At 42.8% G+C, this 25,934-nt stretch overlaps 3 protein-coding genes and 1 pseudogene across 4 annotated transcripts; 1 reads left to right on the top strand and 3 right to left on the bottom strand.

The window, feature by feature from the left end:
* Positions 1-37: 37 nt before the first annotated feature.
* Positions 38-1,854, top strand: LOC135341593 (uncharacterized). Its single transcript, XM_064538189.1, has 7 exons — positions 38-194; positions 323-371; positions 435-669; positions 758-967; positions 1,024-1,085; positions 1,231-1,469; positions 1,519-1,854. Exons 1-7 carry the CDS (start codon positions 90-92, stop codon positions 1,738-1,740), a joined length of 1,122 nt encoding a protein of 373 aa, XP_064394259.1. The 5' UTR covers positions 38-89; the 3' UTR covers positions 1,741-1,854.
* Positions 1,819-3,728, bottom strand: LOC135341592 (E3 ubiquitin-protein ligase TRIM71-like). The gene is made up of 3 exons (XM_064538188.1): positions 3,454-3,728; positions 3,022-3,325; positions 1,819-2,840 (listed from the first exon to the last, which is right to left on the bottom strand). The coding sequence occupies exons 1-3, from the start codon at positions 3,592-3,594 to the stop codon at positions 1,924-1,926; spliced, it is 1,362 nt and encodes a 453-aa protein (XP_064394258.1). The 5' UTR covers positions 3,595-3,728; the 3' UTR covers positions 1,819-1,923.
* On the bottom strand, positions 3,493-13,798 carry LOC135341250 (triple functional domain protein-like; annotated as a pseudogene).
* On the bottom strand, positions 13,086-25,772 carry LOC135341590 (triple functional domain protein-like). 2 transcript variants are annotated; one of them, XM_064538185.1, is made up of 25 exons: positions 25,609-25,772; positions 24,523-25,175; positions 23,016-23,202; positions 22,842-22,935; positions 22,676-22,783; positions 22,424-22,540; positions 21,838-22,233; positions 21,595-21,720; positions 21,170-21,403; positions 20,663-20,871; positions 20,280-20,409; positions 19,963-20,196; positions 19,453-19,562; positions 19,295-19,364; positions 18,920-19,108; positions 17,658-17,786; positions 16,863-16,898; positions 16,596-16,775; positions 16,453-16,545; positions 16,321-16,399; positions 16,202-16,261; positions 16,078-16,144; positions 15,798-16,018; positions 14,229-14,390; positions 13,086-13,840 (listed from the first exon to the last, which is right to left on the bottom strand). In XM_064538185.1, exons 2-25 carry the CDS (start codon positions 25,166-25,168, stop codon positions 13,806-13,808), a joined length of 3,912 nt encoding a protein of 1,303 aa, XP_064394255.1. In that variant the 5' UTR covers positions 25,169-25,175; positions 25,609-25,772; the 3' UTR covers positions 13,086-13,805. The 2 variants fall into 2 exon arrangements, with proteins under 2 accessions (XP_064394255.1, XP_064394254.1); XM_064538184.1 differs by lacking the exons at positions 13,086-13,840; positions 14,229-14,390 and adding exons at positions 14,994-15,359; positions 15,553-15,638 and having other exon boundaries at positions 25,609-25,771.
* Positions 25,773-25,934: the final 162 nt, after the last annotated feature.

Below are 25,934 nucleotides of genomic sequence, written 5' to 3'. Positions count from 1 at the left end.
TGGTTGCGCATGTGCAACAGGCGTGAGAATGGGGGAGGGATTTGCTTATCTATTGGTGGGAGGGGCTGGTTATTGCAAATTGCAACAACATGATGTCCACTAAAGTGCTTACCTCTCTCGTGGTTCTCTGCTGTCTTTCAGCAGTCTGGGCTATGCCTGGAGATCTGGTCCTCATGAAAGATGGAATTAGCATGGTAAAAAAACACTAAAATACAAAACTATGACCTTATAGCTATAATTATTATATAGTTGTATAGCAATGCATGTACTGGTACTAGCTAAAGCAGTTTGCTTGGCAGCTAACTAATTTGTGGCTATGCAGGGTGCTGTGTGCTTGGATGGTACCCCTCCAGGTTACTACTTCAGGCCAGGTAGGCAAACAATGTTAATATTGTGAAAAGCTATTACCACTCTTGCCACCATTTCTTATACAGGCAGTGGAAGCGGTCGAAGCAAACTGATTATGCACATGGAGGGTGGGGGATGGTGTTACAATGAGGACGACTGTGTTGGACGCAGTAAAACCAATCTGGGATCTTCTAAAAACTGGGGCCCAACTGCCAGCTTCAATGGCTTCCTCTCTGATGACCCACAGCTCAACCCACTCTTCTACAACTGGACGCTCGTCTTTCTAAAGTACTGTGATGGAGCATCTTTTGCAGGCAATGTGTGAGTAGTACTACTATGCATGATTTTATTCAGATAGCTGCTAAATTATGACTAAAACTCTCAACAATGTCATGCATAACACACTCAGAGACAAAGTAGTCAACTGGAAAGACACCGACTTGCATTTCAGAGGGTTCAGGATCCTCGATTTAGCAGTTGAGTCTGTTAAATCTATCGCCAACTTTTCGGAAGTTATTCTGACAGGCTGCTCAGCTGGTGGGCTGGCAACGTACATCCACACTGATTATGTGGCAAGCAAGTTCCCTGGAGCTACATTTCACGCCATTGCTGATGCTGGGTTAGTAAAAATTAATAACTAGATAGTTGAAAGCTGGCTAATACTTTTGATTATAGGTATTTCATTGATGCTAACAATGTCAACGGGGAACCTCTTATCAGAAAGGAGTACCAATATGGTGAGTGTTGTTTCACTTTGTGTACGTATACTCAATGTTAGGCATTCAATCATTAGTGTGCGATAATGTGTGGTGTTTGTGTGTCACTGAGGTATAATTGTAATTACATATGCGGTGTAATTAGCTGAGCCTGTTTCCCATGCAGTGTTCAAGATGCAGAACTGCGCTGGTGGAGTGAACCAGGACTGTGTAAAGGATCTCTCCCCAAAGGGTGAGGAGTGGAAGTGCTTCTTCCCTCAGTACACGGAGCCTTACATCAAAAACAAGCTCTTTGGACTTAACTCTCAGTACGACACATGGCAGCTAGGCAACATCCTACAGCTGCCTTGTAACCCACCCAAGTGTACACCTGACCAAATGAAACTACTGGAAAATTTTGGCAAGGTATAGAATTATGAAACTATATCGGTATATTGCTATCACTCTCTTATAGGAGTTTCTTGAAGCTGCAGCTGACTTTATTGCTGGAGATAGTCGTGGTTTCTTCTTTGATTCCTGCTTGCACCACTGTCAGTCTCTGGGAGGTGAGTGGACAAACATCATGGTCAACGGGCAACGGGCCAATGAGACGTTTGCCACCTGGTACTATGAAGGGAGTGGGAGTGGCAGTGGGCGGGAGGTGGACTGTGCATACCCTTGCAACCACTCATGCTAGACCGTCTGAACAATGTATACACGAACTTTTATGCATGTAGTTGACATTACTTTGTAGAACTATAGTTTAATAGTGTAATCTCTAATCTGATGTTGATATTTTTTTTAAACAATATACGTACAATAATTATAAAATACAGCGACACCGCATAAAAAACTAATTTTCTTCTACATGAAATGTTTATCATTTGAAAACCTGAATTCTATTGTTTGTCCATTCTCCAACGTACACTAGTCCTTGCTTGTCCACATGCAGTCCTCGTGGATAATTGAATTTGCCCAGCTCAGCACCATTACCACCAAATTTTCGAACAAAACCACCATTCTTTTTGAAGATGGACACGATACTCATCCCACTGCCAACGTACACATTGTCTCCTTCATCAATAGCAATACTACAAGGGGTCGTCGTACTTCCAGCAGTTGCACCAGGCTTTCCAAACTTAAAGAGAAAGTCTCCATCACCTGAAAACACTTGTATCACACCGTTGAGTTGGTCAGCCACGTACACCTCCCCCTCTGAGTTCACTGCAAGTCCTTGCGGCATGTTGAGATGTCCGGATCCAAGGTCAGGGCAAGCATTGGTGAACGATGAGATAAAATTCAGGTCAGAGTCAAAAATCTTGACTTTGTGGGTCTGTATCTCTGAAATGTAGACATTTCCATTCGGGGCGATGACTAGTGCACTGGGAGCCTGTAGTTTGCGTTCATCTGGATCAGGTGTCATGGCTCCACCGTACTCTTGTACCAGCTCACCCTTAAGTGTGAACTTCTTGATACTGTACTGACAGGCTACAAGCAAATGTCCATCGCCATTGACAGCCACTCCACTTGGGCTCATCAGTTCCTCTGGCTGAATGCCACACGATCCAAATGAGAGGATCTTCTCACCATCTGGATTGAACACAAAAATTGCATGTTTTGCCGCTATTGAGCAGATTATCTCTCCATCGGGTCCAGTGGTGATGCCCTGTACCATCTCAACATCAGGGATTCGAAAGAGAGGCTTTGACGTATTCTCTGGTCCAATGATGGGAGCTGGCGGAATGTTGTGTGAGGCCAAGGAACCATCTTCACCCTCACTCTTTGGACTGCCTATACCTGCAGTGAATGAAGGGCCCCTTAAATTATTTGTACTAGCAGGAAACTTGTAAATTGCCAAATAAGGGTAGAAAATGGAAAATGAGGGAATCTTTGTGATGATACCATAACAATGCTAAGTTGCAGTTTCAACACTAATTACGCCTAAAGAATCATTCATAGGTAGATACACGCCGCACACCTTTGGTCCTTAATCCCTCCATAAACTTGTAGAGGTTGGTGTCGTAGTCATCCTCAGGTCGCAGCCATGCCCAATTGATGCTGCTTATCACAAACTTGACTCCCATCGCCGTGTCACTAGAGTTGAAGTCCACATCTTCAAAGATGATGGGAAAGATGAGTTTCTTGTCTCCGTCAGCTGTGTACAGCTCGTTGATGCAAAATCGAGAGGTGAGGTACTTAGAGGTGATGATTGGAATGATGCCACGACACTTGTGCAGTCCCTTTCCAATAGCCCCATGCCAATCGCTACCAGATTGGATATCCTAGATAAGAAACAAAAGTGTGGTCAATTCGCAGTCAATTTGCACTCATCAGCTAGACCCACACTTCTATATTTAATTAATAGCTAGATCTATTCTATAGAGCAAGATCTAGTACTGTACTCACTGACCTTCATGTCCAACCAGACAGAGAATCCATTGCTCTCTAGGTCTAGCTTGAGTCTCGCCACAAACTCCAACAGTTCAGGCTCACGGCCATAGCTAATGAACAGCTCCTGGTCTTGTACTGACTCTGCCTCAACCTCAGCCATCTTATTTGTGGTCTAGTATCAGAATGCAGGGACTAGCCCCTCCCCCCAAATGCAAAACTTGTATCTTTGTGGGAATGTGAATACTGTACAACAGTCAAATCTATCCATACAAAATAAACACTCGCAATGCAAAGTTCACAAAAAATACACAACGCTGTCCCTTCCTCCTTGAGCTCATCGATAACTCTGAGATAACCGGCTGGCACCCAACCTTCCTCTAACTCCCCGTTACAGTCGTTGGTCACTCGTACCCACCACCAGCCGTAGGGGTTGATACCCAGCACCTCCACTTGTTGCTCCTTGCAGAGACTGATACCACTATCGGAATCTCCAGGATTGTAGTCCTCCATGGCGTAGTAGTAGCGAGCAGCACCAGGGGCCTGGGAGTGGGTATAGGTGTGGATGGGTGAGACGGTGAGTAAAGTGCATAGTACAGAGTGTGGACAAAATTGTGTGGGCACCACGGTAAACATACCATTATATAACCCACTAAAGGAAACAATCATGACATGTACGGTTGACTATTCATCCTAATGGACAAGCATGCAGTTAAGCATGTGCATATCAAACACTAAGTACATACACACATTAAAGCAGGCTGACAAGTAATATAACTATTCAAATCATTGCTGCTTGTTACGATTAGTAGACTACTTTCACTCAATGATGGCATGGAAATCTGAAGAACTTAAATCCCTTAATCAAAGTATCAAGCACAAGATATTCATAGGATGTGAACAAAAACCATGGAACGGACATGGCACAGACTGGGATACGATTGACGTGAATGATCGCTCTATCATTAAAATCTTGAAAGAAATTCACCCGAAAGCAAACGGACTTGTGTGGAAAGGATTCACTGGGCCTGAAGACTCCTACAACGACTATCGCCTTTATGCAAAAATTGTGAACAAAAGTTCATCAGAATTCGAAGGTCAATACATGATCACTGATGTTAAACCATTTTCGATTCCAAATAATCCCAATTACTCAGATGGATATGGAGTCGAAATAACAATTTCCTGTTTAGCCCATGCAGCCACAGGTTTACAGTAGTGGCACAGTCTGCCAGCTGTCTACATGTCTGTTGTTCTTAGCGTATTCGAGGTTAAAATAATGGCACATTCTGCCAGTATGTATAATAATGTCAGTCACCCCTGTTTAATTAATGTGTTTGGTTTTATATATTCGAGTTTTATGTGATTAATACACTCACTGGAAACCCTTTAAGTCTGACAACGTGTAGAGAGTCATTGAGATTTTTGAGGACCTTGAGCATTCTGTCCAGAGCCATCTGGAGGTCAGAGTACGCCTTGAGGGCATCACCATGTCCTGTGACAGAGTGTGTGGTTAGAGGGGGCAAGGAGCAGGGGGTAGTCAAGAAGAGCATAAACAATTCGGTGCATGGATGGAATGATATTAGACGAGCCAGGTACGAATTTACATACTCCTTTAAAGTACAGAATGAGGGTGTTTTTTAAATTTAGACTAAAGCTACAGGCACCGATTACACGAGTCACTGATTATTTCTGCTATTTCTGCGAATGAAAGTAAAATCGCAAAAATTAGTACTCGCAAATAATTGGCCGCCCTCTTGTTTAATGTATCCAGATCGACATTTCGCAAAAAATTATACCAGCAAAATGTACAAAACTGTAAAAACAATGTGTGTAAAAACGCAAACAAATCTACCTGTGAAAATATGTCACCTTAAGGTACTCAACAACACTTGACCATTTGTCACATGATCAAAGTACCACGTGCGTTGCGTGTCTTCAATATAGATTGTTCTGGAACAAATCTTACAACATTATTAAATTGTGGAAAAATAAAAGTATAGGGTTGACCCCAAACACCAAACAATAGGTTGGTGCTGGTACGTTGTTTTATATGGCATGGTTTGAGTGACAGCACTACTCCTTCAGCTTTGATGACACATCCTGGGTAAATAATTTAATGCAGGCTCAAGTGGGGAGGGGGAGGGCATACCAAAGTAAATCGTTGCAACATGTTATAAATATTGTTTATCCCTGTACTCCTATATCCTCTATATATATGATCCTGAATCACCAGCAAACTACCTGAACACTTGACACAAAAATTGCTGTTTTCCCAAATAGTACTAAAATGCAAACTGGGTGGCATGAAAGTACGAACAATTAATCCGGCCATTAATAGAATTTTTAATGTATACATGTAGCTAATAGCAGGAGCACCTATATGTGCTCCTGCTAATAGCTATATCCTGTCTGAGGTCTGAGGTTGATGAATACATACACATTTGATTTACACGCACTTTGCACTTACTAGCTACCGCACTTAAATTCAATATAGCTTAAGTTTATCAAATTCTACGAACGTGAAGCTAAAATGAATGAAGAAGTACAATATGAAGAACCGAATATAGGTATAGTACAGGGCGCAAAAGAAAAGGTCTCTAAATGGCCTCAAGAAGCAGCAGACCTTATAAAAAAGGGTGAATACAACCAGGCATCCCAAATGATTGAGGACAAGGCAGAAGAAGCACACCTGTGTGTACAACTCCATGTTGACAAAGAGCTGGAAGCACACAAATGTATTGATGAAGCAAAAGAAAAAATACAGAATCAATTTGAGGAAGCATGCCACCGTTTAGAGGAAGAAAAAGAAGCACGTCTATGTAATGAAGGTAACGTACATGCACTCTACCGTAGCCTCAAGCAAAAGGTGTTCAAGGGACGTCCCCAAGGACAATGGAATGGACATGGCAAAGAGTGGGAAATGATTGATGTGGATAATGGCTCTACTGACATCATTCAGATCTTGAGAGCAATTCACCCGATAGTAAACGGCCGTGTGTGGAAAGGATTCACTGGGCCTGAAGACTCGACATACTACACCAACTACCGCTTCTTTGCAGAAAATAATGAACGTTTACAACTAGTAGGTCAACACGTGATCAATAATGTTCAAGAGTTTAATTTTCCTGCAAATAGCAAGTACCCAGAAGGAACTGGATTCAAAATAACAATTTCCAAGTGTATATAAGAAATCAACCCAAACTACGTAGGCGGCCACGAGTTACAATAGATTAGTGTAGTCTGTATAATGTTTACTTTGAACTAATTACATTAGCTATAATTAATTATGTTTAATTAAAACGCAGAATGAGAGCATGTTTTTGACTCAAGCTACGGGTGCTCAAAATTATAAATGCCACGTTTTTCATGTCAATAACTCACTTTAAGCGTGCAGTAGCTGCATGATATTTGGTGATCCTCTGAACTGGCCTGAGGAGATATGCATTGAGGTCTAGAGCGTGAGCAAGGTTGCGCTGTATGCCTGAGGAATGCCTAACACTCCGCCCCCTCGTTAACCAGTGTCTCAGAGTTGGAGCGATTCTTGCAGTAGTCTGAGCACATTTGAGTACATTCGAAAATTTCGCGCTATACGGTATAACAGCTACTATATCAATGTACAAATTAAACAATACTACTGTGACCCACACACACACACAACAACCCACCGTTGGTGCTCCTGGCACTCTCAATGCTGGACTTGGACAGTGAGGCCTGCTCATTTGATGCTCTGCGACCAGACTTGCCACCGATAGAGTACTTGAGACTGGGAGGGACACTGCCACGAGGGATGACTCAGGGTTTCCTGAGAGACTGGTGGAGGACTTGAGGGGCTTCTTCTGGTCACCCTTCTTGTTTCGATTGAACAGGTTGAATCTGTCACTGTACACGGAGGGGAGGTTATGAACTGAGGGAGGGTGAGGGTATCGATCGACTTACGATATTGATTTCTTGGGGGACTCTTCCTTGATGGAAGCAAACAACTGACTGTCTCTTTGATGTGTTGCTGTGGAGGTTCAGATGAGTACACTGTTGTATTAGGGAAGAATAGTAGAAACTCACAATTAAAGCTTGGTCTTCCCCTTGTAACTCTTTCTGTCTAGAGTCCCAGACTTGATCACCTTATCTGTGTGTGTGTGAGTATCCATAATGATAGCGAGCAAACATCAATAGACCACTCCCTACCTTTCATGAGTGTGAACTGCACTTAAGCTTGTAGCAATCTTCGTATCTCATTCGTCCACATGGTTTGTATCACCTTCGTCTGGGCCCGTGGGCGGGGTTATTAATCACATGACACACAAGCTCCAGTTGCACTCACCAGAATTTTGTATATTTTCTGTTGTCCGTGTACCGTTAAGATAAACTGAAGAGGCTGAGTGTCGATGGAATCCTTCAGTGCAATGTCTGTCAGCTGTTAGAGGGGGTGGGAGTATAGGCACTCACCTCAAGGTGACCTTTGTAGAGGTAGGCGTCTGATTTCCTGACTCTCTTCTTCTCTTCAATCTTTTTGCTAAAGATGATGATCTTCTCAAAGAGGAAGACGTGTCTCTCATGGCCGCGGGAGAAGAGGGAGCGACTGACACTGGCACCACTGTCCCACACGTTGAACGCATCCTACACAGTCACATGATATATTGATATTAAACAATTTAAGTGGCCAATATTCGTCAATGTACACCATTTACGGCATGAACTGTAACCTTTTTGTTCAGCAGGATCACTGGGGCAAGGATAATTAAGACTGTTGACATTGCCACTACTAAATATGGACAAGAATTCGTTAAGCACGTGCATATTTAGCAACTCCTACACTAAGTACACATACTACAATAATCTCCCTACAAGAACTTTAAAGAGTTTACTGAAGTTGAAGAGTATATTAAAATCATTGCTATAAGCTTGTACTACTTTCACCCAATGATGGAGCCAGCTGTACTACCACCTGTACAGCCTGTACCAATGCCAGATATTAAATCATACTATGACGGTCTAAAACAAAAGATGTTCAAGGGAACTTACAAACAACGATTTAAAATCAAAGATCTGAAACCCGAAGGAGAAGAAAAATATTGGGATATGATTCTTGTGGATAATACCTCGATCTACTGACGTCATTAAAAGCTTGAAAGCAATTCACTTGATAGCAAACGGACGTGTGTGGAAAGGATTCACTGGGCCTGAAGACTCAAAAAGCTACACCAACTACTGCTTCTTTGCAGAATTAGTGAATCCAAGTTCACCTCAACCACAAGGTCAATACAAGATCATGGATTGTAAACCATTTGACATTCCTAACAATCCCAATTACAGAGATAAACGTAGAGTCATAATAACAATTTCCTACGGGTGCTTGTACTGTCACCCCTCCAATTATACTATTCAGACAGTAGCCATAGCTGCCAAATTAAAGCTTCTGTTTCGTTTGCATAGTATGCTAATTAGATTACACACGTTTACGCCTACGGACGTCTACGCTGTGGTTTCGTTGCTTACATTAATATTATTGCACGCACAAAACACGATTGTTTGCCAGCATGCAACATAATCAAAAGGAACAGAAACCTGTAATTATATATACTCACTGGAAACCTTTTGAATCTGACAACGTGTAGAGAGTCGTTGAAATTCTTGAGGACCTTGAGCATTCTGTTCAGAGCCATCTGGAGGTCAAAGTACGCCTTGGGGGCATTGCTGAAATGCTTCATCATGTCCTGTGACAGAGTGTGTGTTTAGGGGGGTACGTAGCCAGTAGTTGTTGTCATTATTATAGTTCAGTCCCAATGATGGAGCATAAACACTTCAGTACAGGATAGAATGATATTAGACAAACCCAGTACAATTACAGACATACAATAAAAACAGAATGAGAGTGCTAATTGAACTTGCTATAACTAGAAAAACATGGTTTGAATGAGCTAGGTACAGCACTAAGTTGTTACAACTCGATGATGTTATACATGGACATACAATGGGTTGTTTTTATCCTAGGTAAATAATTCAACTTTAATGCAGAAACAGGTGGGTGCGGGCATACCAAAGTAAAATCATAGCGTCATTGCAAAATTAATTATTTGTTTACCCCTGTACTCCTAATCTTCTATCATCATGATATGCCAGTAGTTTGATTATCAGAGTGATAATCAAAAAGCAGAAGTACATGCATGTAGTGCTGTATCTCACTCGAACCATACCAATAACTATATCAACCATAAAACAGCCAACACCAACCCTTGTGTTCTTTTTGGTGTTCGAGTCCGAGTCAACTCAATGTTTTCACAACATTTTTTTAGTATACTTTTTCCTAAATAGTACTTTGTGATTTGTGATAGATAAAATGCAAACTGGGCGGCATTGAAGTACGAACAATTCAGACGTACGTGTAGCTAATAGCTAATGCTATATCCTGTCTGAGGTCTGAGGTATGAATACATAATTATACAGATGTTGATTACGCGTACTTGGCAGTACCTCTGACTAATCTGACAATTGGTGATCCTCTGACTGGGCTGATCCTGAGGAGATTCGCGTTGAGGTCTACCAAACAAAATTCTTGTCACTAAACCTGCATATTTCACGACCTTCACGGGGGTATATTCCTCCGTCATATTGTGCCACAGAGGTATATTCCGTGTAGTGTTGCTGATACAGGTTGTTTGGAACCCTTCCATACCGGTTGTCTTACCAGCTGTGTGTGTGTGTGTGTGTGTGAAGGGGAAACGTTATGATAACAGATCGCTGAAAATCTCTCCCAATCAATAATTATTGGCCCTTAACTACATTTACTTTGTGTTGGTTTGCCATTGAATAGATCTAATCTAGCTACCAGACTCCTCTAGTTCTGCTGGGGGGCATGTATACTATAGATCTAACACATGGGCGTGTCTACTTGATTGCATTGGGAACTGGAAATCCAAATGGATTCTGCACTTAATCTGTGCACAGATCTAGCATATGAGGCCCACAGAGGTTATACTTCTGTGGAGGATTATACCTCCATAAACATTGTGATTATGCAGGTTTATTGTGACTGAATTTTAATTGTTAGGTTTGGCTTGCCTTATGGCCATAGAATGCACTTGTGAATGAAGTCTATGAATATCGTTTGACATCATTGTTGCTATATATAGCGAATGCATACATGTACAAGTGCATAATTTATATGGAACACTGAGTATAAGCTAGTAGAATGTTCTAGAACAACTCTACACGTACTAATTGGACCATGTAATGACATGCGTATATATACCACATACATACAACAACTTTCATTAAAAGCTAAATAATAGAGAGGACACAACTACAGCATCGATGGAAACTCAAAAGGAAGAGATAGCTGCGCTCTACAAGGGATTAGTTCGTCAGGAATTTACTGGAAGGTACAAGGGGAATGATGGAAAGTGGGATGAGATTGACCTTGCTGCAGGCGATCCTCTTGAAGCTAAATTGGCTGTTATCCAAACAGTTGCACAAGGAAAAGTGTGGAAAGGGTTTACTAACCATCAAGACAGTGACAGTGGATATAGTTGGAATTATCGTCTTTTTGTAAGGCTCGATCTTGCAGGCATTCAAAACCCCACAAAGTTCAGAATCACCGACTGCAATAGATTTGATATGAGTACTAGTGGATCCTACGAACTTCGTGTTGGGTTTTCTTTGAAAGTCACAACAATTTCTACTTAGTAAAAACTGGTTCATTTTTATTAAGAGTCATGTATAATTATAACATGTAGCAGGAGCTCCTGCATGTAGAGAGTTGTTTAACTGTACCAATAACAGATATTACCCTATTTTTTTTTCAAATTACAGCGCCATCCTAAGACCAGCACTTACAAGTATAATATTATTGTACATTTATTTTCTAAGTTATGTTGCGTTGTTGATAACATTTTGGGCTCATAACTGTTTGTTCTCTGGATACAAGATAAATTTTGTTTCCCATAACCATTAAGCTCCTCTTCTATAACACTCTAGACCGAAGCAAAACACGTCGAGGCATTAAGCACTCGGGTGCTTGTGGGATTTATATACATAATTATGTACATTTACCGTTTATGGACTGGCAGTAAGGATACATACAATAGACAGCTAACTGTTGCTTCCGTCAACATGGAGTTTCTATTCCACTACAATAATTATAGTTATAAGGCTACAGTGGAATCGTGGGTATATTCTTATTACGAGCTACTAACGACGAATACTTATCACGCGCCTAGTTTTGAGAACACTCCCTATGAAGCGTCTGGATTGATTCAAGAAGCAAATGAAGAGGTAAATGAAGAAGCAGAAATCATTATAGAAGAAGCACACTCAGAGGCATCCAAGAAGCAAAAGAAGAAGCAGCCCGCTCTACTCTAAAAGCAGCAGTACGAGCACTCTACACTTGGCTCAAGTACAAGGTGTTTAATGGATGTCACACCAAGGACAATGGAACGGACAAAACAAAACATGGGAATTAAGTGATTGAAGTGGATAATGGCTCTATAGCTACTGACATCATTAACATCTTGAGAGCAATCCACCTGCTATATATCAAACGGACGTGTGTGGAGAGGATTCACTGGGCCTGAAGACTCAAAGTACTACACCAACTACCGCTTCTTTGCAGAAATAGTGAACGAAAGTTCACCAGAAGGTCAATACGAGATCACTGATACTAACTAACACATTTCCAATTCCTATGAATCCCTCAGATCCCAATACCAATTACTCATATGGATATGGACTCGTAATAAAATTTCCTATTAAGCCCAGCCACGGGGTTACAGCAGTGGCATATTCTGCCAGTCTACATGTCTGTCGTCTTTTAGCGTAATTTTATATTCGAGGTGATTTTATATATTCGAGTTTTATGTAGTTAATCACTCACCGGAAACCCTTTTGAGTCCGACAACGTGTAGAGAGTCATTAAGGACCTTGGAATTCTGTCCAGAGCCATCTGAAGGTCAGAGTATGCCTTGGGGGCATTGCTGGAATGCTTCATCATGTCCTGTGACAGTGTGCGTGGTTAGAGGTGGCAGGGGGTACGTAGTCGCTGTTGTCATTATCATACTTCAGTACCAAAAGAAAAGCATGAACAATTCGGTCCACGGATATTAGACAAGCCAGGTACGAATTACATACTCCTTTAAAGCACAGAATGAGGGTGTTTCTTTTAAAGCTACAGGCACCGATTACACGAATCACTGATTGATTACCAATAACACTTACCATTTGTCACATAATCGAAGTACCACGTGCGTTGCGTGTATTCAAATAGAATGTTCTAGACTAAATCTTACAACAAGTTCAAACATAATATTATTGTGGAAAAATGGGTGAAAGTATAGAATTGACTTAAACACCAAAAAAGATGTTGGTTGCGGTATGGTATGATGGCATAGTTTGAGGAGTCATCAATGTTTTCACAAAATGTTTTCAGTACACTTTTCCCCAAAGTGTACTTTGTGATATAAAATGCAAACTGGGCGGCATGAAAGTACGGACAATCCATTAGTAGAATTTCTAATGTATATGTAGCTTCCTGTCGAGGTCTGAGGTTGATGAATACATAAGCGTGCTTACTGCACGTGCATATATCAACAATAGAATGTTCTAGAACAACTCTACACATACTAATATGGTAACGACATTGTCCATATAATTATATACTTGACCTTCTAGAACAAATTTACAGGTACATGCAACAACTTTAAAGCTATAGAAGCCATACCTTTGGTCACTAAATAGCTTGATAGCAGCTGAAATGGAAAAGCAAGCTAAAGTGGAAAGGGAAGCTGAATTAAAGAAAGAATTTAAGAAGATACGTAAACAGTACAAAACACTGAAAGATCAGGAATTTACTGGAGTATACTTGAGAACATGGTCTGATCAGGGTAAAATATGGCATGTGATTGAACCTGCTGTAGGCGATCCTATTGGAGAGAAATTGGCTGCTATTCGAACAGTTACACAAGGAAAAATGTGGAGAGGGTTTACTACTGATCAAGACAGAGAGTACGGGCCACAATGGAATGATCGTTTTTTTGTAGATCTCGATTTTGCAGGAATTTCAAGCCCCGACAAGTTCAAAATCAATGGCTACGAATCGTTTAGACTTACAACACCAAATGCACTCTACGCACTCGGTGTTGGGGTTGCTCTGAAAGTCACAGCAATCCCTTCTTTTACTCCTCCTATTGTGTAACCTATTATTGTGCAACCTTTCTGAATGCCACAACATGTTGAGAGTTGTTGTAGAACTTTAGACTCCTTTTGTGCAAAATGTTTTATTCCGTTGATTAACTTACTGGAAACCCTTTGAGTCCGACAACGTGTAGAGAGTCGTTGAGATTCTTGAGAACCTTGAGCATTCTGTCCAGAGCCATCTGGAGGTCAGAGTACGCCTTGGGGGCATTGCTCATCATGTCCTGTGACAGAGTGTGTAGTTAGAGGGGGCGGGGGGTGACAGAGTGTGTAGTTAGAGGAGGCGGGGGGTGACAGAGTGTGTAGTTAGAGGGGGCGGGGGTGACAGAGTGTGTATAGTTAGAGGGGGCGGGGGGGTGACAGAGTGTGTATAGTTAGAGGGGGCGGGGGTGACAGAGTGTGTAGTTAGGGGGCAGGGGGGGTCAGTGTAATAGAAACACGATATGAACATTTCGATCTGAAGTAGATTTAGTATATGCATGGATGGAATGAGATAGATAAGTCAGGAATAGATGAGATGTACTGTACATACAACTAAGCTCCCTTAATAGTTCTGTTTTGGTGTTAAGAGCTAAGCAATATTGAAATGCCACGATTTTATGCTAAACTTACTTTGAGCAGTAGCTGATATTTGGTGATCCTTTGATGGCCTGAGGAGATATGCATTGAGGTCTAGAGCGTGAGCAAGATTGCGCTGTATGCCCTTGAAGAATGCCTGACACTCTGCCCCCTCGTTAACCAGTGTCTCAGAGTTGGAGCGATTCTTGCAGTAGTCTGAGTACATCTGGAACTCTTGGGTCTGGAGGCAGGAAAGAACAAGTAAAGGCAGTACAGACAATGAGGACAGTATCAGACTCTAGCAGCGAGGGTTGGGCACGTGGGTATGCCAAGTAGCTATGTTTTTGAGAGGGTCACATTACAGTGTATAGGCGGGTATATTTCGAGGGTATAAACTTTTGTGGAAAGAACATTTAGTGTTCGTGGAGTATCATAGTTTTTCAGTAAATGTTCGTGGTCTATACAAGCGAAAGTTTACACCCTCGAAATTACAAACCTAACAGTGCAGAACACAAAGTTGCACCACATATACAGTACTTAGTGACTACCAACGGTAAATATCATATGAATGCTTTATAACTGAACATTGTGAATGTGAAGTACTCTCAGCCCCATATATGGTCAAACCAGACATGACAGAGACTCCATATCCATTGCTCTAGCTCTAGGTTTGAGTCTCACCATAAACTCCAACAGTTTAGGCTCATGGCCATAGGATAATTAGCAATGAACAGCTCCTACATGTCCTAGAGCTTGTCTTGTACATGGGACATGGTCCAGCAAACAGAAACTAGCCCCTCCTCCAAAATGCAAGACCACCATGAGATCAAATAAGATTATCAAAATATTGTGGGATCAAAAGTCAATGTGAATATACAACAGTCAAATCTATTAAGAAAAATAAACACTCACAAAGTTCACAAACAAATAAACGAGCAACTATACACAAGTTATTGATTTTGTCCCTTCCTCCTTGAGCTCATCGATAACTCTGAGATAACTGGCTGGCACCCAACCTTCCTCTAACTCCCCGTTACAGTCGTTGGTCACTCGTACCCACCACCAGCCGTAGGGGTTGATACCCAGCACCTCCACTTGTTGCTCCTTGCAGAGACTGATACCACCATCGGAATCTCCAGAATTGTAGTCGTCCATGGCGTAGTAGTAGCGAGCAGCACCAGGGGCCTGGGAGTGGGGTTGAGTATTTAATGAATAGTGCACAGTGCAGACGAAATTGTGTGGGGGCCACGGTAAACGTAATTTGCCAGTTCAGAAGCATTACAAAAGCAACACAGCGCCATTATTAGATTAGGGCAATTACCTAAAATTAATACATAGTGAGTGTGTTAACCTGACGCAGTGTGTGGTATAGGCTCACCAGTGACTCGTAGTGATCTGCAGTCTGTCCCATTTCACTCTCATCATCCTCATCATAGGACATGTCATCCTCACTAGAGCTCTCCTCTGCATAGAGAGAGAGTGTACACCAATTGAAACAAGTATTCTATTGCATGTGTCTGAATAATTAGGGGGGGGTGCTTACAGTCAACAGATGGACCTAGCTATATCAATGTACACATTAAACAATACTACTGTGACCCACACACACACACAATAACCCACCGTTGGTGCTCCTGGCACTCTCAATGCTGGACTTGGACAGTGAGGCCTGCTCATTTGATGCTCTGCGACTAGACTTGCCACCGATGGAGTATTTGAGACTGGGAGGGACACTGCAGCTAGCCACGAGGGATGATTCTGGGTTTCCTGAGAGACTGGTGGAGGACTTAAGGGGCTTCTTCTGGTCACCCTTCTTGTTTCGCTTGAACAGGTTGAACCTGTTACTGTACACGGAGGGGGAGGTTATGAACTGAGGGGGGGGTGAGGGTATCGATCGACTTACGATATTGATTTCTTGGGGGACTCTTCCTTGATGGAAGCAAACAACCGACTGTCTCTTTGATGTGTTGCTGTGGAGGTTCAGATGAGTACACTGTTGTATTAAGGGGAGAATGGTAGAAACTCACAAAGCTTAGTCTTCCCCTTGTAACTCTTTCTGTCTAGAGTCCCAGACTTGATCACCTTATCTGTGTGTGTGTGAGTATCCATAATGACAGCGAGCAAACATCAAGAGACCACTCCCTACCTTTCATGAGTGTGAACTGGACTTGTAGCAATCTTCGTATCTCATTCGTCCACATGGTGTGTATCACCTTCGTCTGGGCCTGTGGGCGGGGTTATTAATCACATGACACACAAGCTACCCAATCGCACTCACCAGAAATTTGTATATTTTCTGTTGTCCATGTACCGTTAAGATAAACTGAAGAGGCTGAGTGTCGATGGAATCTTTCAGTGCAATGTCCGTCAGCTGTGAGGGGGGTGTGGTGAATAAGAGGGGGTGGGAGTATAGGCACTCACCTCAAGGTGACCTTTGTAGAGGTAGGCGTCCGATTTCCTGACTCTCTTCTTCTCTTCAGAGGCTTCAATCTTTTTGCTAAAGATGATGACCTTCTCAAAGAGGAAGACGTGTCTCTCATGGCCGCGGGAGAAAAGGGAGCGACTGACACTGGCACCACTGTCCCACACGTTGAACGCATCCTACACAGTCACATGATATATTGATAAGTCAATACCTATAAGAGGCCATTTGTCACATGACCTAACGAAAGTCGGTACAGCACTTACATGAACTAGTAATCTTCCTTGTTCAGCAAGAGCACCCTGGGGAAGCAAACATCACATTGTTCACTTAAACTAATATTATGATAAGCACGCGAAGTACATGTAAACACTACATGTAGGAACAATGTTTGACGCTATCCTTGCTAGTGAATACTAACACAGTGAATACAAATATAGACTAGCAGTAAGCACGTGCAGTAATTATGTAACCTTTCAGTCTAAGATTAACTTTACACGTATGTACAACAACTTTACTGTAAAGCTTTAGAAGACATACGTTGGTCACTAAATAGCATTGATGGCAGCTGAAATGGAAATAGATGCTCAAATGGAGAAGATAACTAGGTACTACAATGAACTAGAAGGTCAGGAATTTACTGGATCATACTTGGGACCAAATCAAAGAGGGCATATGATTGAACCTTCTGCAGACGATCCTATTAGAAGTAAATTGGCTACTATTCAAACAGTTGCACAAGGAAAAGTGGTGAAAGGGTTCACTACTGATCAAGACAGCAAGTTTGGAAAAGATTGGGATTATCGGTTTTTTGTAGATCTCGATCGTGCAGGCATTCAAAACCCCAAAAAGTTCAGAATCAATAAGTGCGAAAAGCATACGATTGAGAAAAGTCAAGACTACACATTCGGTGTAAAATTTTCTCTGAAATTGACAGCAATTGCTGTCAAGCAGTAAAGAAATATCTTTTTGTGCATTAACTTTTATTCAATATCACAACATGAGAGAGTTGTTGTAGAACTTTTGACTCTTTTTGTGCAAAATCTTTTTAATTAACTTACTGGAAACCCTTTGAGTCCGACAACATGTAGAGAGTCGTTGAGATTCTTGAGGACCTTGAGCATTCTGTCCAGAGCCATCTGGAGGTCAGAGTACGCCTTGGGGGCATTGCTGGAATGCTTCATCATGTCCTGTGACAGAGTGTGTATAGTTAGAGGGGGTGGGGGGTGACAGAGTGTGTAGTTAGAGGGGGCGGGGGTGACAGAGTGTGTAGTTAGAGGGGGCGGGGGGTGACAGAGTGTGTATAGTTAGAGGGGGCGGGGGTGACAGAGTGTGCATGTAGTTAGAGGGGGCGGGGGTGACAGAGTGTGTATAGTTAGAGGGGGCGGGGTAGTCAGTAGTTATTGGTACGAAGAGAAGCATGAACAATAAGTCAGTACACTGATGGAATAATACAATATAGATAAGCCAGGAATATATTACAGAATGAGTATAAATGAAAGCTCCCTTAGAGTATGTTTTTATGAGAGGTGAATAGTGCCAAAAGAAAACGAATTTGGTGTGTTAGGAGGCGGCGGTGTTTACTTTGTGGCGGCGGCTTAACCTCGAGGGTGGCGGCAGGTGTCAGTTGTTGGCGGCGGCTTAACCTCCAGGGTGGCGGCGAGTGTCAGTTGGTGACGGCAATGTGGTTGGTGGCGGCGGCTTAGCCTCGAAAATGTAAAGGCCAGCCGTGAATATAGTAGAGAAACAGAGGGTTGCTCCTGTGCTAGCTAGCCTCGAGACCATGAGCAGCCTGATATCAGGTCAGCGCTAGAGCAACTGTCTGGACTGGTCTTGACCACTCCACAATCCCTCCCAGACACTAAAAACAAGCTTGAGAAGTAGTCTGCCAAGATAACTTTAATTAGTTAAAGGTCAAGTGGTCCAACATTATCTTATTCACATCCACATTAATAATTATATTCGAGGCTAAGCCGCCTCCACCAAGTAAACACCCGACGTAACCTCGAGGTTAAGCCGCCGCCACCGTAGATAGAGTCTCTACACTCTCATGCCGCCACCAAAAAACACCAGCCGCCACCATAGATAAAGAAGGAAACAGCCTCCGCCACATTCGAGGTTAAGCCGCCGCCACCTTCGAAGTTAAGCCGCCGCCAGCAAGTAAACACCCGCCGCCACCTTCGAGGTTAAGCCGCCGCCACCAAACAAAACAAACACCCCCCTCCTAAAAACATCCTCCTTTTGGCACTACTCACCCCTCATATGTTTTTGGTGTTTCAGAGCTAAGCAACAGCGAAATGCTACGATTTTATGCTAAACTTACTTTGAGCAGTAGCTGATATTTGGTGATCCTCTGGACCGGCCTGAGGAGATATGCGTTGAGGTCTAGAGCGTGAGCAAGGTTGCGCTGTATGCCCTTGAAGAATGCCTGACACTCCGCCCCCTCGTTAACCAGTGTCTCAGAGTTGGAGCGATTCTTGCAGTAGTCTGAGTACATCTGGAACTCTTGGGTCTGGAGGCAGGAAAGAACAAGTAAAGGCAGTACAGACAATGAGGACAGTACAATATATACACAGACACTAGCTGCGAGGGCTGGGCCCGTGGGTATGCCAAGTATGTCTCCCGTAGTCAAAACTTAACAGCCTAGAACACACATTTGTACCACAGACAAGTACATCACGTGAAATGTGCTACTTACAAACTGAATGAAGCACTCTCCCATTCTCTCTGGCTGGTCGGCATAGCGATCCAAAGCCTTGCTGAACACACTGTAGAAGACAAACACATGATTAGCTGCACATCTCCAGACTCTGGTATGCTGACAATGCACACGCTAAATAGCATGGTTGTGTGTACCTGTCATGGAACTTGTAGATGTCGAGGATATTACCAAAGACAGCGTCTCTCTTCCCCCGCAATCTCAGTGGGATGCTCACACTCTCAGGGTCCATAGCATCATAGTAAGCCTGGGGGGTGTACAAGTAGTCGTCAATGTACAGTGTCAATCCATTACATGAGCGTAATTATGCGCAACAGATATAACATGATATCGAGTATGAATGTAGATACTATGAAATATACTGGCACAAGCACGAGAACGAATTGTATATGAATAAAACACAAGGATTAATTTCTCATGCTATATGTGTTTTAAAACATGATGACCCTTACCAAATCATACCTCGAGGCTACGCGACTGTGTAATAACACAGAAGGGGCTGTATGACTTTTATTACACGCTATAACTTTGACAATGTGATTTAAAGCCTTTGACATGTATCTTATTTCTTCTTATTTCTGAGACTGAACATTCAAAACTCCACCCCTCAAATATCAGCTGTACCTACTACAGTACGCCACACTCACGTCCATGACCGTCTGCATGTCCTTGATATACACCTTCTCTGTCTCCACCAACTCCCGGTACACGTTGTTCCTACTCTTGATCACTGCCTCACTGCTCTCACCGTCTGTGTACTCCTCTGTCACACTGGCCATCGTCTTGGCCAGATATAGACTGGCCTCGGGGTTGTCCAGGGCCGCAGGGGACGTTATGGAAAGGGGCTCCGAGTTGTTTCCATTTACGATCTCTATTTCACTCTGCGTAGGTAGGGCAAGTGTTGTGCTACATACACTACTCGATATGTATAGGTCATATAGACTATAGTTGCATGGGGACTCACATGAGTAATTTTGTTTTTCTTGAATGATTTTGCTTTGTTGGAGGTAGAGTTACTTTGCACAGCAGCAATTGATAAGATCTTCTGTAGGGAACCCTTGCGATTGTTGAGCAGTTCTCTTGCTTGCTCAAACCTATAGAATAAACAGACAATACATAAAGCCACAGGTCCACAACTAGTTAGACATCACACACAGTGATATCCTCATCACAGAGCTCTGCAAACAATGCACATATGCCTCTAGCCATACAATGCTGGAGTACACATAAACCACACACACACACACACACACACACCACACACACACACACACACACACACTCACACACGCACACACGCACACACACACACACACACACACACACACACACACACACAGCACTCACTTCTGTGATGTCTTGTGTGCATTCTTGCTGTACTGTTTCTCCGGTGGTAATGCAGCTGCCAGGTCTATCATAGCAGTTAACTGATTGGGGTTGACTCTGTTGAGTGTCCCGTCTATCTGACGCACCAGATCTGTGGCTATCTTGCTTGACGGTTCCTCCAGCGGCTGAGATGCCATAAACTCCAGTGCATCCTGTGTCCACTGCTGACACTGTGTGGGGGTGGGAACAGCTGTATCACAACAGTACGGTACGTACATGTACATGTACATCAACATAAACTGATGATTCTAATGTAACTACACTTTTCAAAATCGGAAGGTCAGCTTAAATAAAAGGTGTATTCTAGCTGTAGCCCTGAGACATAACATGGTACTATGACTGTCTTCAATTTTGGACCAAAAACAACCATTCAGAATGAATACTTTACTCCAGTGTTACATGTAGGACCATTCAAACTACTTCCAAGCAACTGTACTACTACATTGCAATGTGCTACAATTATCCTACTTGTCTTGTGGTCATGTGGAATTTGACGCAGACAATGAATAAGTCTCTCTTTTGTTGACATAGAGTCATGAGCTCCTGGTAGGTGGTGGTGAGGTTGTCGAGTTGGTTCTGAACTAATGTGATGGCTTCCTTAGTAGCCGAATGCATTGTGTCGTCAGTCTCCTTGGGTTCAAAGGTCGGGTTAATGAGAATGTTAGCGTCGGCACGGATACGGTCCATGTGTTCATCCATTGTCTGTGAGGGGAGTGGCAGGTCAACAATATCACCTAGTAGTACCAGCATACACAGCTGATCAAACAGCTAGCATAATTATATAGATATAGTACCAAATTTTTTCTTTAATGGGAGAGAGTGGGAGATAGTGGGAGATAGTGGGGAAGAAATGGGAAGAGATTTTTGGGGAATTGTTAGGTCAGAGAACTTACACTTTTGCATTTTGAGACAAATGCTTCGTGTTTCTCTCCCAGCTCCAGCGAGCTCTCGAGAGTGTCTCCTAGTAAAAGTCCACCACTCTTGAGGTCGTCAATGTGTCCTTGCATCAAGTGTTTGGACTGCAGCCAGAACGTACAGAGCAGTGAATGGTATTAATTGGCATAGTGTTGGAGGATGTTTATCAAACGCTCCACTTATAATTATATGCTAATTTGTAACTTAATTCAAGACATTACCTTGTCAGCACTCCTATTAAAGTGGCACATGCGCATCATGTGATCCACCCGGGCTTTGTGCACACCCCAGAACTTGTCAAACTGACTCATAGTGTTTCTAATATCCTCTAGCATTCCGTTGAGTGCTGACATCATTGTGATGTAATCCTTAGTCCCCAGTGAGATCTCAAGAGAGCCTTGATCAACCTGGTGTTTGAGCACGTCCAAGAAGTTGTCAATTGATAGCTCTGCTTCGGCCAGACGATTGACAAGCCCCTCCTTCAGTTTAAGATCCTCTGTCATGATATGCTCCGCCTCTTTGACACAGGTGGGCACCTTGACGAGGTCCAGAGCATCTCTCACGTCGGGGAACCGTGTCTTGGCTCGCTGATATAGGTGCTGCATCTTCTCAAATTCCTGAGGATGGAGAAATCAAATTAGCTTAGAGATAATATATACTGTACTAGACAAATACAATATCAGGGAACGGCGTGGTATTGGTATCAGTATATATATTCTATATTCGACAGAAGTTATAATTATGTAAGGAGAGTGGTGTTAGATTGCACAGGTACAATAATATTGAATAGCTATTGACAAAACTCACTAGTCTGTTGTAGACCCAGCTCTTGTGGTCGTACTTGAGGGAGCCACCCAACTCATCGGGAACATTACTAGGCTCAAACTGATCCAACAAGGACTTTTGGTCAGGCAGGTACGCCATCTGCAGGGAAAGTAAGTCTTGTGCTGAAAGAATACATACATGTACATAAGTATATACATACAGCCTACATGTACTGAGCAGAGAAGTACAGCATGGGATTGGTTTATCATTGTGGGCTATGCTCTAGATACTCACATGTAGTTTAGCAATGACGTCTGGACTGGCGAGGTTTTTAGAACGACTGAACAGTCCTGTCTTGATGTAGACGTACACCATGTGGACACTCACGGGGAACTTGTTGACCTGCATGATAAAACAACCATCAGTTAAACTAATCACTTGAACACAAACAAGTACTCACTGATATCTTCTCCAGAATGATTTTGGTAGCTGAATGTGTCTTTGAGCTCCTAGAGTCCAATAGCAAGGTCACGCCACACGAGAGCTGGTCAGCACTGCAACAGAGAGTTAATGATCAGCACAATCTCACCAACGCCTCTCTAAACACAAGCTGGGGATTTCCCCGCCCACCTACCTGAGAAGTGTCTTGATATAGAGTATGGTGGTGGTGAGGTCGGCTTGAGCCTCTTTGGCGTCAAGTAGTCGCAGTCCCACGTCGGGTATAGTGAGGATCGGGTGCTTGTCCTCCTCCAGACCACCGGCCAGATAGGCCAGCTGTTTACTCAACACTTTCTTCAGGACATCTCCTCCCATCTGGGTACCTGTATGAGCGTGATACAAGTAATTATTGTATACAACTTGATACCTTAAATGCAAGAGGTGTGGTGTGTGGCTTGTCTGTGAATGCATCATATTGTTAAGTGTGCAGCTGTGAATATATAGTGCCATGACAATGATATCGATGGGCAACCAGCTGAATTTAGAGGGTACGTTGATTCTATATTGGGTGCAGGGTGTTTGAGAACACTTGTAAGAGGCTCAAAATGCCTTTAGGAGTGAGTACAGGATTTGGCTGTTATGGTAAAACTCCATTAATGGCCAACCACAACACTATACACGTGGTCACTGTACAAGGGACGAGGTGATTAACGGGTGTGAAATTTTAGCTCTAAACATTCAACACTCCTCCACATATACACACATATAGTAGACTAACACACCTAGTGCATGTACACAGGCTCAACACAAAGCACAGACAGACTGTCAGAGAACTATGAGAACTGCACCGGTGTAGTCAAAACTATGTAGAGGTGACTACATACACCCTGAAGTGATCTTATTATGTGCGGCTTATTAAGAGTTGGCAGGTTGTCCATGTGAGAGCTCTAATTGATATCCCATATCAATTTCCAACTTGTGTTTTAGTCAGCATTCCTTTCTAACCAACATACAACATTGAGGCACACATCACAGAGGCTATAATTAGACCAAATCTCCTCGCGTGTGTTTTATCGAAGATTTAATTGAACAATGAGCCTTATATTACAACATTGTATACACAAAGCCACACACAAACCGTACATAAAGGCAGGCATGCGTGATCATTCCTGGTAAAGTACAATGTAAGTTCCTGCTGTAGGTACATAAAACAGGTCCACAGCAACAGCTGGAGTACACAGTCATTGGCACTGTCAGAGTGGTTATGCCATTGATCAAAGCTTTAATAATGCAAACAACCAAAAATAGGCGTATCTGATTCCACTGGGTAGGTAACTTGACCCCCAGCCTCTCCCCCACAAGATTAGTTAGTACAGCCTATGACTATTATATATCAATACCGCATGGACAGTGAATGAAGAACACGGGAATGATGCTTGACAACAACTAGGATCTATTCACCAGAAATCACTCTCAAATATTGAGATCAAATGGCTCATACAAAAGAGGAGGATAATTGACTGCACATGTTTATACTACTGTAAAACAGCACTCCTCCATTAAATCTTCACACTACAGCAATGGGACCCAGGCAAGTTCGGAACAAAATGCATCTGAGGCTCACAAGGCCCCATGCCTATTATTACATTATCTCTACTAGACTATACAAACAAACAAGCCATGATACAAGCAGACACACCCACCATCTGACAATGTTATTTCCAGGTCCTTATCTCGCACCACTCTCTTAGGGGACGGTGGCCTGGGAGGTCTCTCTGCTTTGGACTTTCCACTGGAGCTGGCCCCATCTTGTTTGAGCTCCTTGTGGCCAATGGGACTGTCCGGTGGCCTGTGTTTAGGACTCTCCTGTGGTCTGTGTTTAGGGCTCTCCTGTGGACTGACAACTTGGCTGGGTGGTCTAGGAGCCTCTCTCCTCTTCTTAGATGAACTTTTACTTTCAGAGTGTGTGGGAGACGTCTCATTGCTCTTACTGTGCTTAGGGCTATCACCCATCTTTGAACTTTGATACTTACTTCGCTTAGATTCTAACACATCAGCATCAGAGGATGCCCTATTCACTTTCTTACTAGCAGAGTTGCTAGCACTGTTCTTTCTTGAAAATATAGAGCTCTTCTTGGCAGGGCGTGTATCAGTAGGCTCACTAGTACTGGTGGTGGTGGTGGCTCTCACTGTAATGTTTGGTGATGACACTCTTTTGGTTAAAGTGGGCTTGGTCTTCCTGAGTGAGTCGTGAATAGCGTTAGAACTTCCTGTCTTTCCAGAATTCAGCTCAAACAATCTTCGACGGTCACTAACAGACATACTCTGTGCTATCCCTCCTGTGGCCATCGTAGCTCTGCAAGTGGGTGCATACCAAGTGTGTATTAATTGACTGAAAGTGGACTGCATGTGCTTGGCAAAACTCCAGTTAAATATAAGTACTGTTATACAACAGTACTAAATAATGTACACAATAATCTAACTCAAATCTACATACGTAGAGATACCATCTTTTTAGGTCTGTGATTTACACGAGATGCTCTGTCTGGGCCGGCCATGACCCGTACCCATGGGAATAGGATGCTTAGCATACAGCCTAGGAAGTTGACAGTGACATTGCTCGATAGGCTTGTGTCCATTCCAACATAACATTAACACAAACATCTGGTTGAACTGTACTAAAAGCAGGTAGCTATCTAATCTATTGTGCGTGTGCGTGTGTGTGGTTGTTTGGTCACAGTAAAACCTATGGTAAAACCAGCAATTATTACCACTAAACATCAACTTACCTCACAAACAAAACAGAAGTTTCAGTTATCTGCTGTGTCCGCTCAACATTTAGCAGTTGCAACTTGACCTCTCTTAGTACTACAATGTCAGATATGTCATATATAGACTAACCATAGAGGACTAATAACCCAATGCGCTCCACTAAACAAGGCATTGGAATGCAGCTTGCAAAACCACTAGATTTAGCTGCAGAGGAGGGTGTGGGGATAATTTTACCACACGTGGTTTCACGCATGCCCAGATATGCTAATGTGCATATAAAACTGTCAAATTCACAAAAGCAAAAGCTAGTGTCGATAATTATCATGGCGTCAGTGTGCAGGAT

Source organism: Halichondria panicea, chromosome 9 (genome assembly GCF_963675165.1).
Source record: "Halichondria panicea chromosome 9, odHalPani1.1, whole genome shotgun sequence".
Taxonomy (NCBI): Eukaryota; Metazoa; Porifera; class Demospongiae; order Suberitida; family Halichondriidae; genus Halichondria; species Halichondria panicea.
The sequence above is the reverse complement of the archived record's forward strand: the minus strand, read 5'-3'. Positions and strand labels throughout refer to the sequence as shown.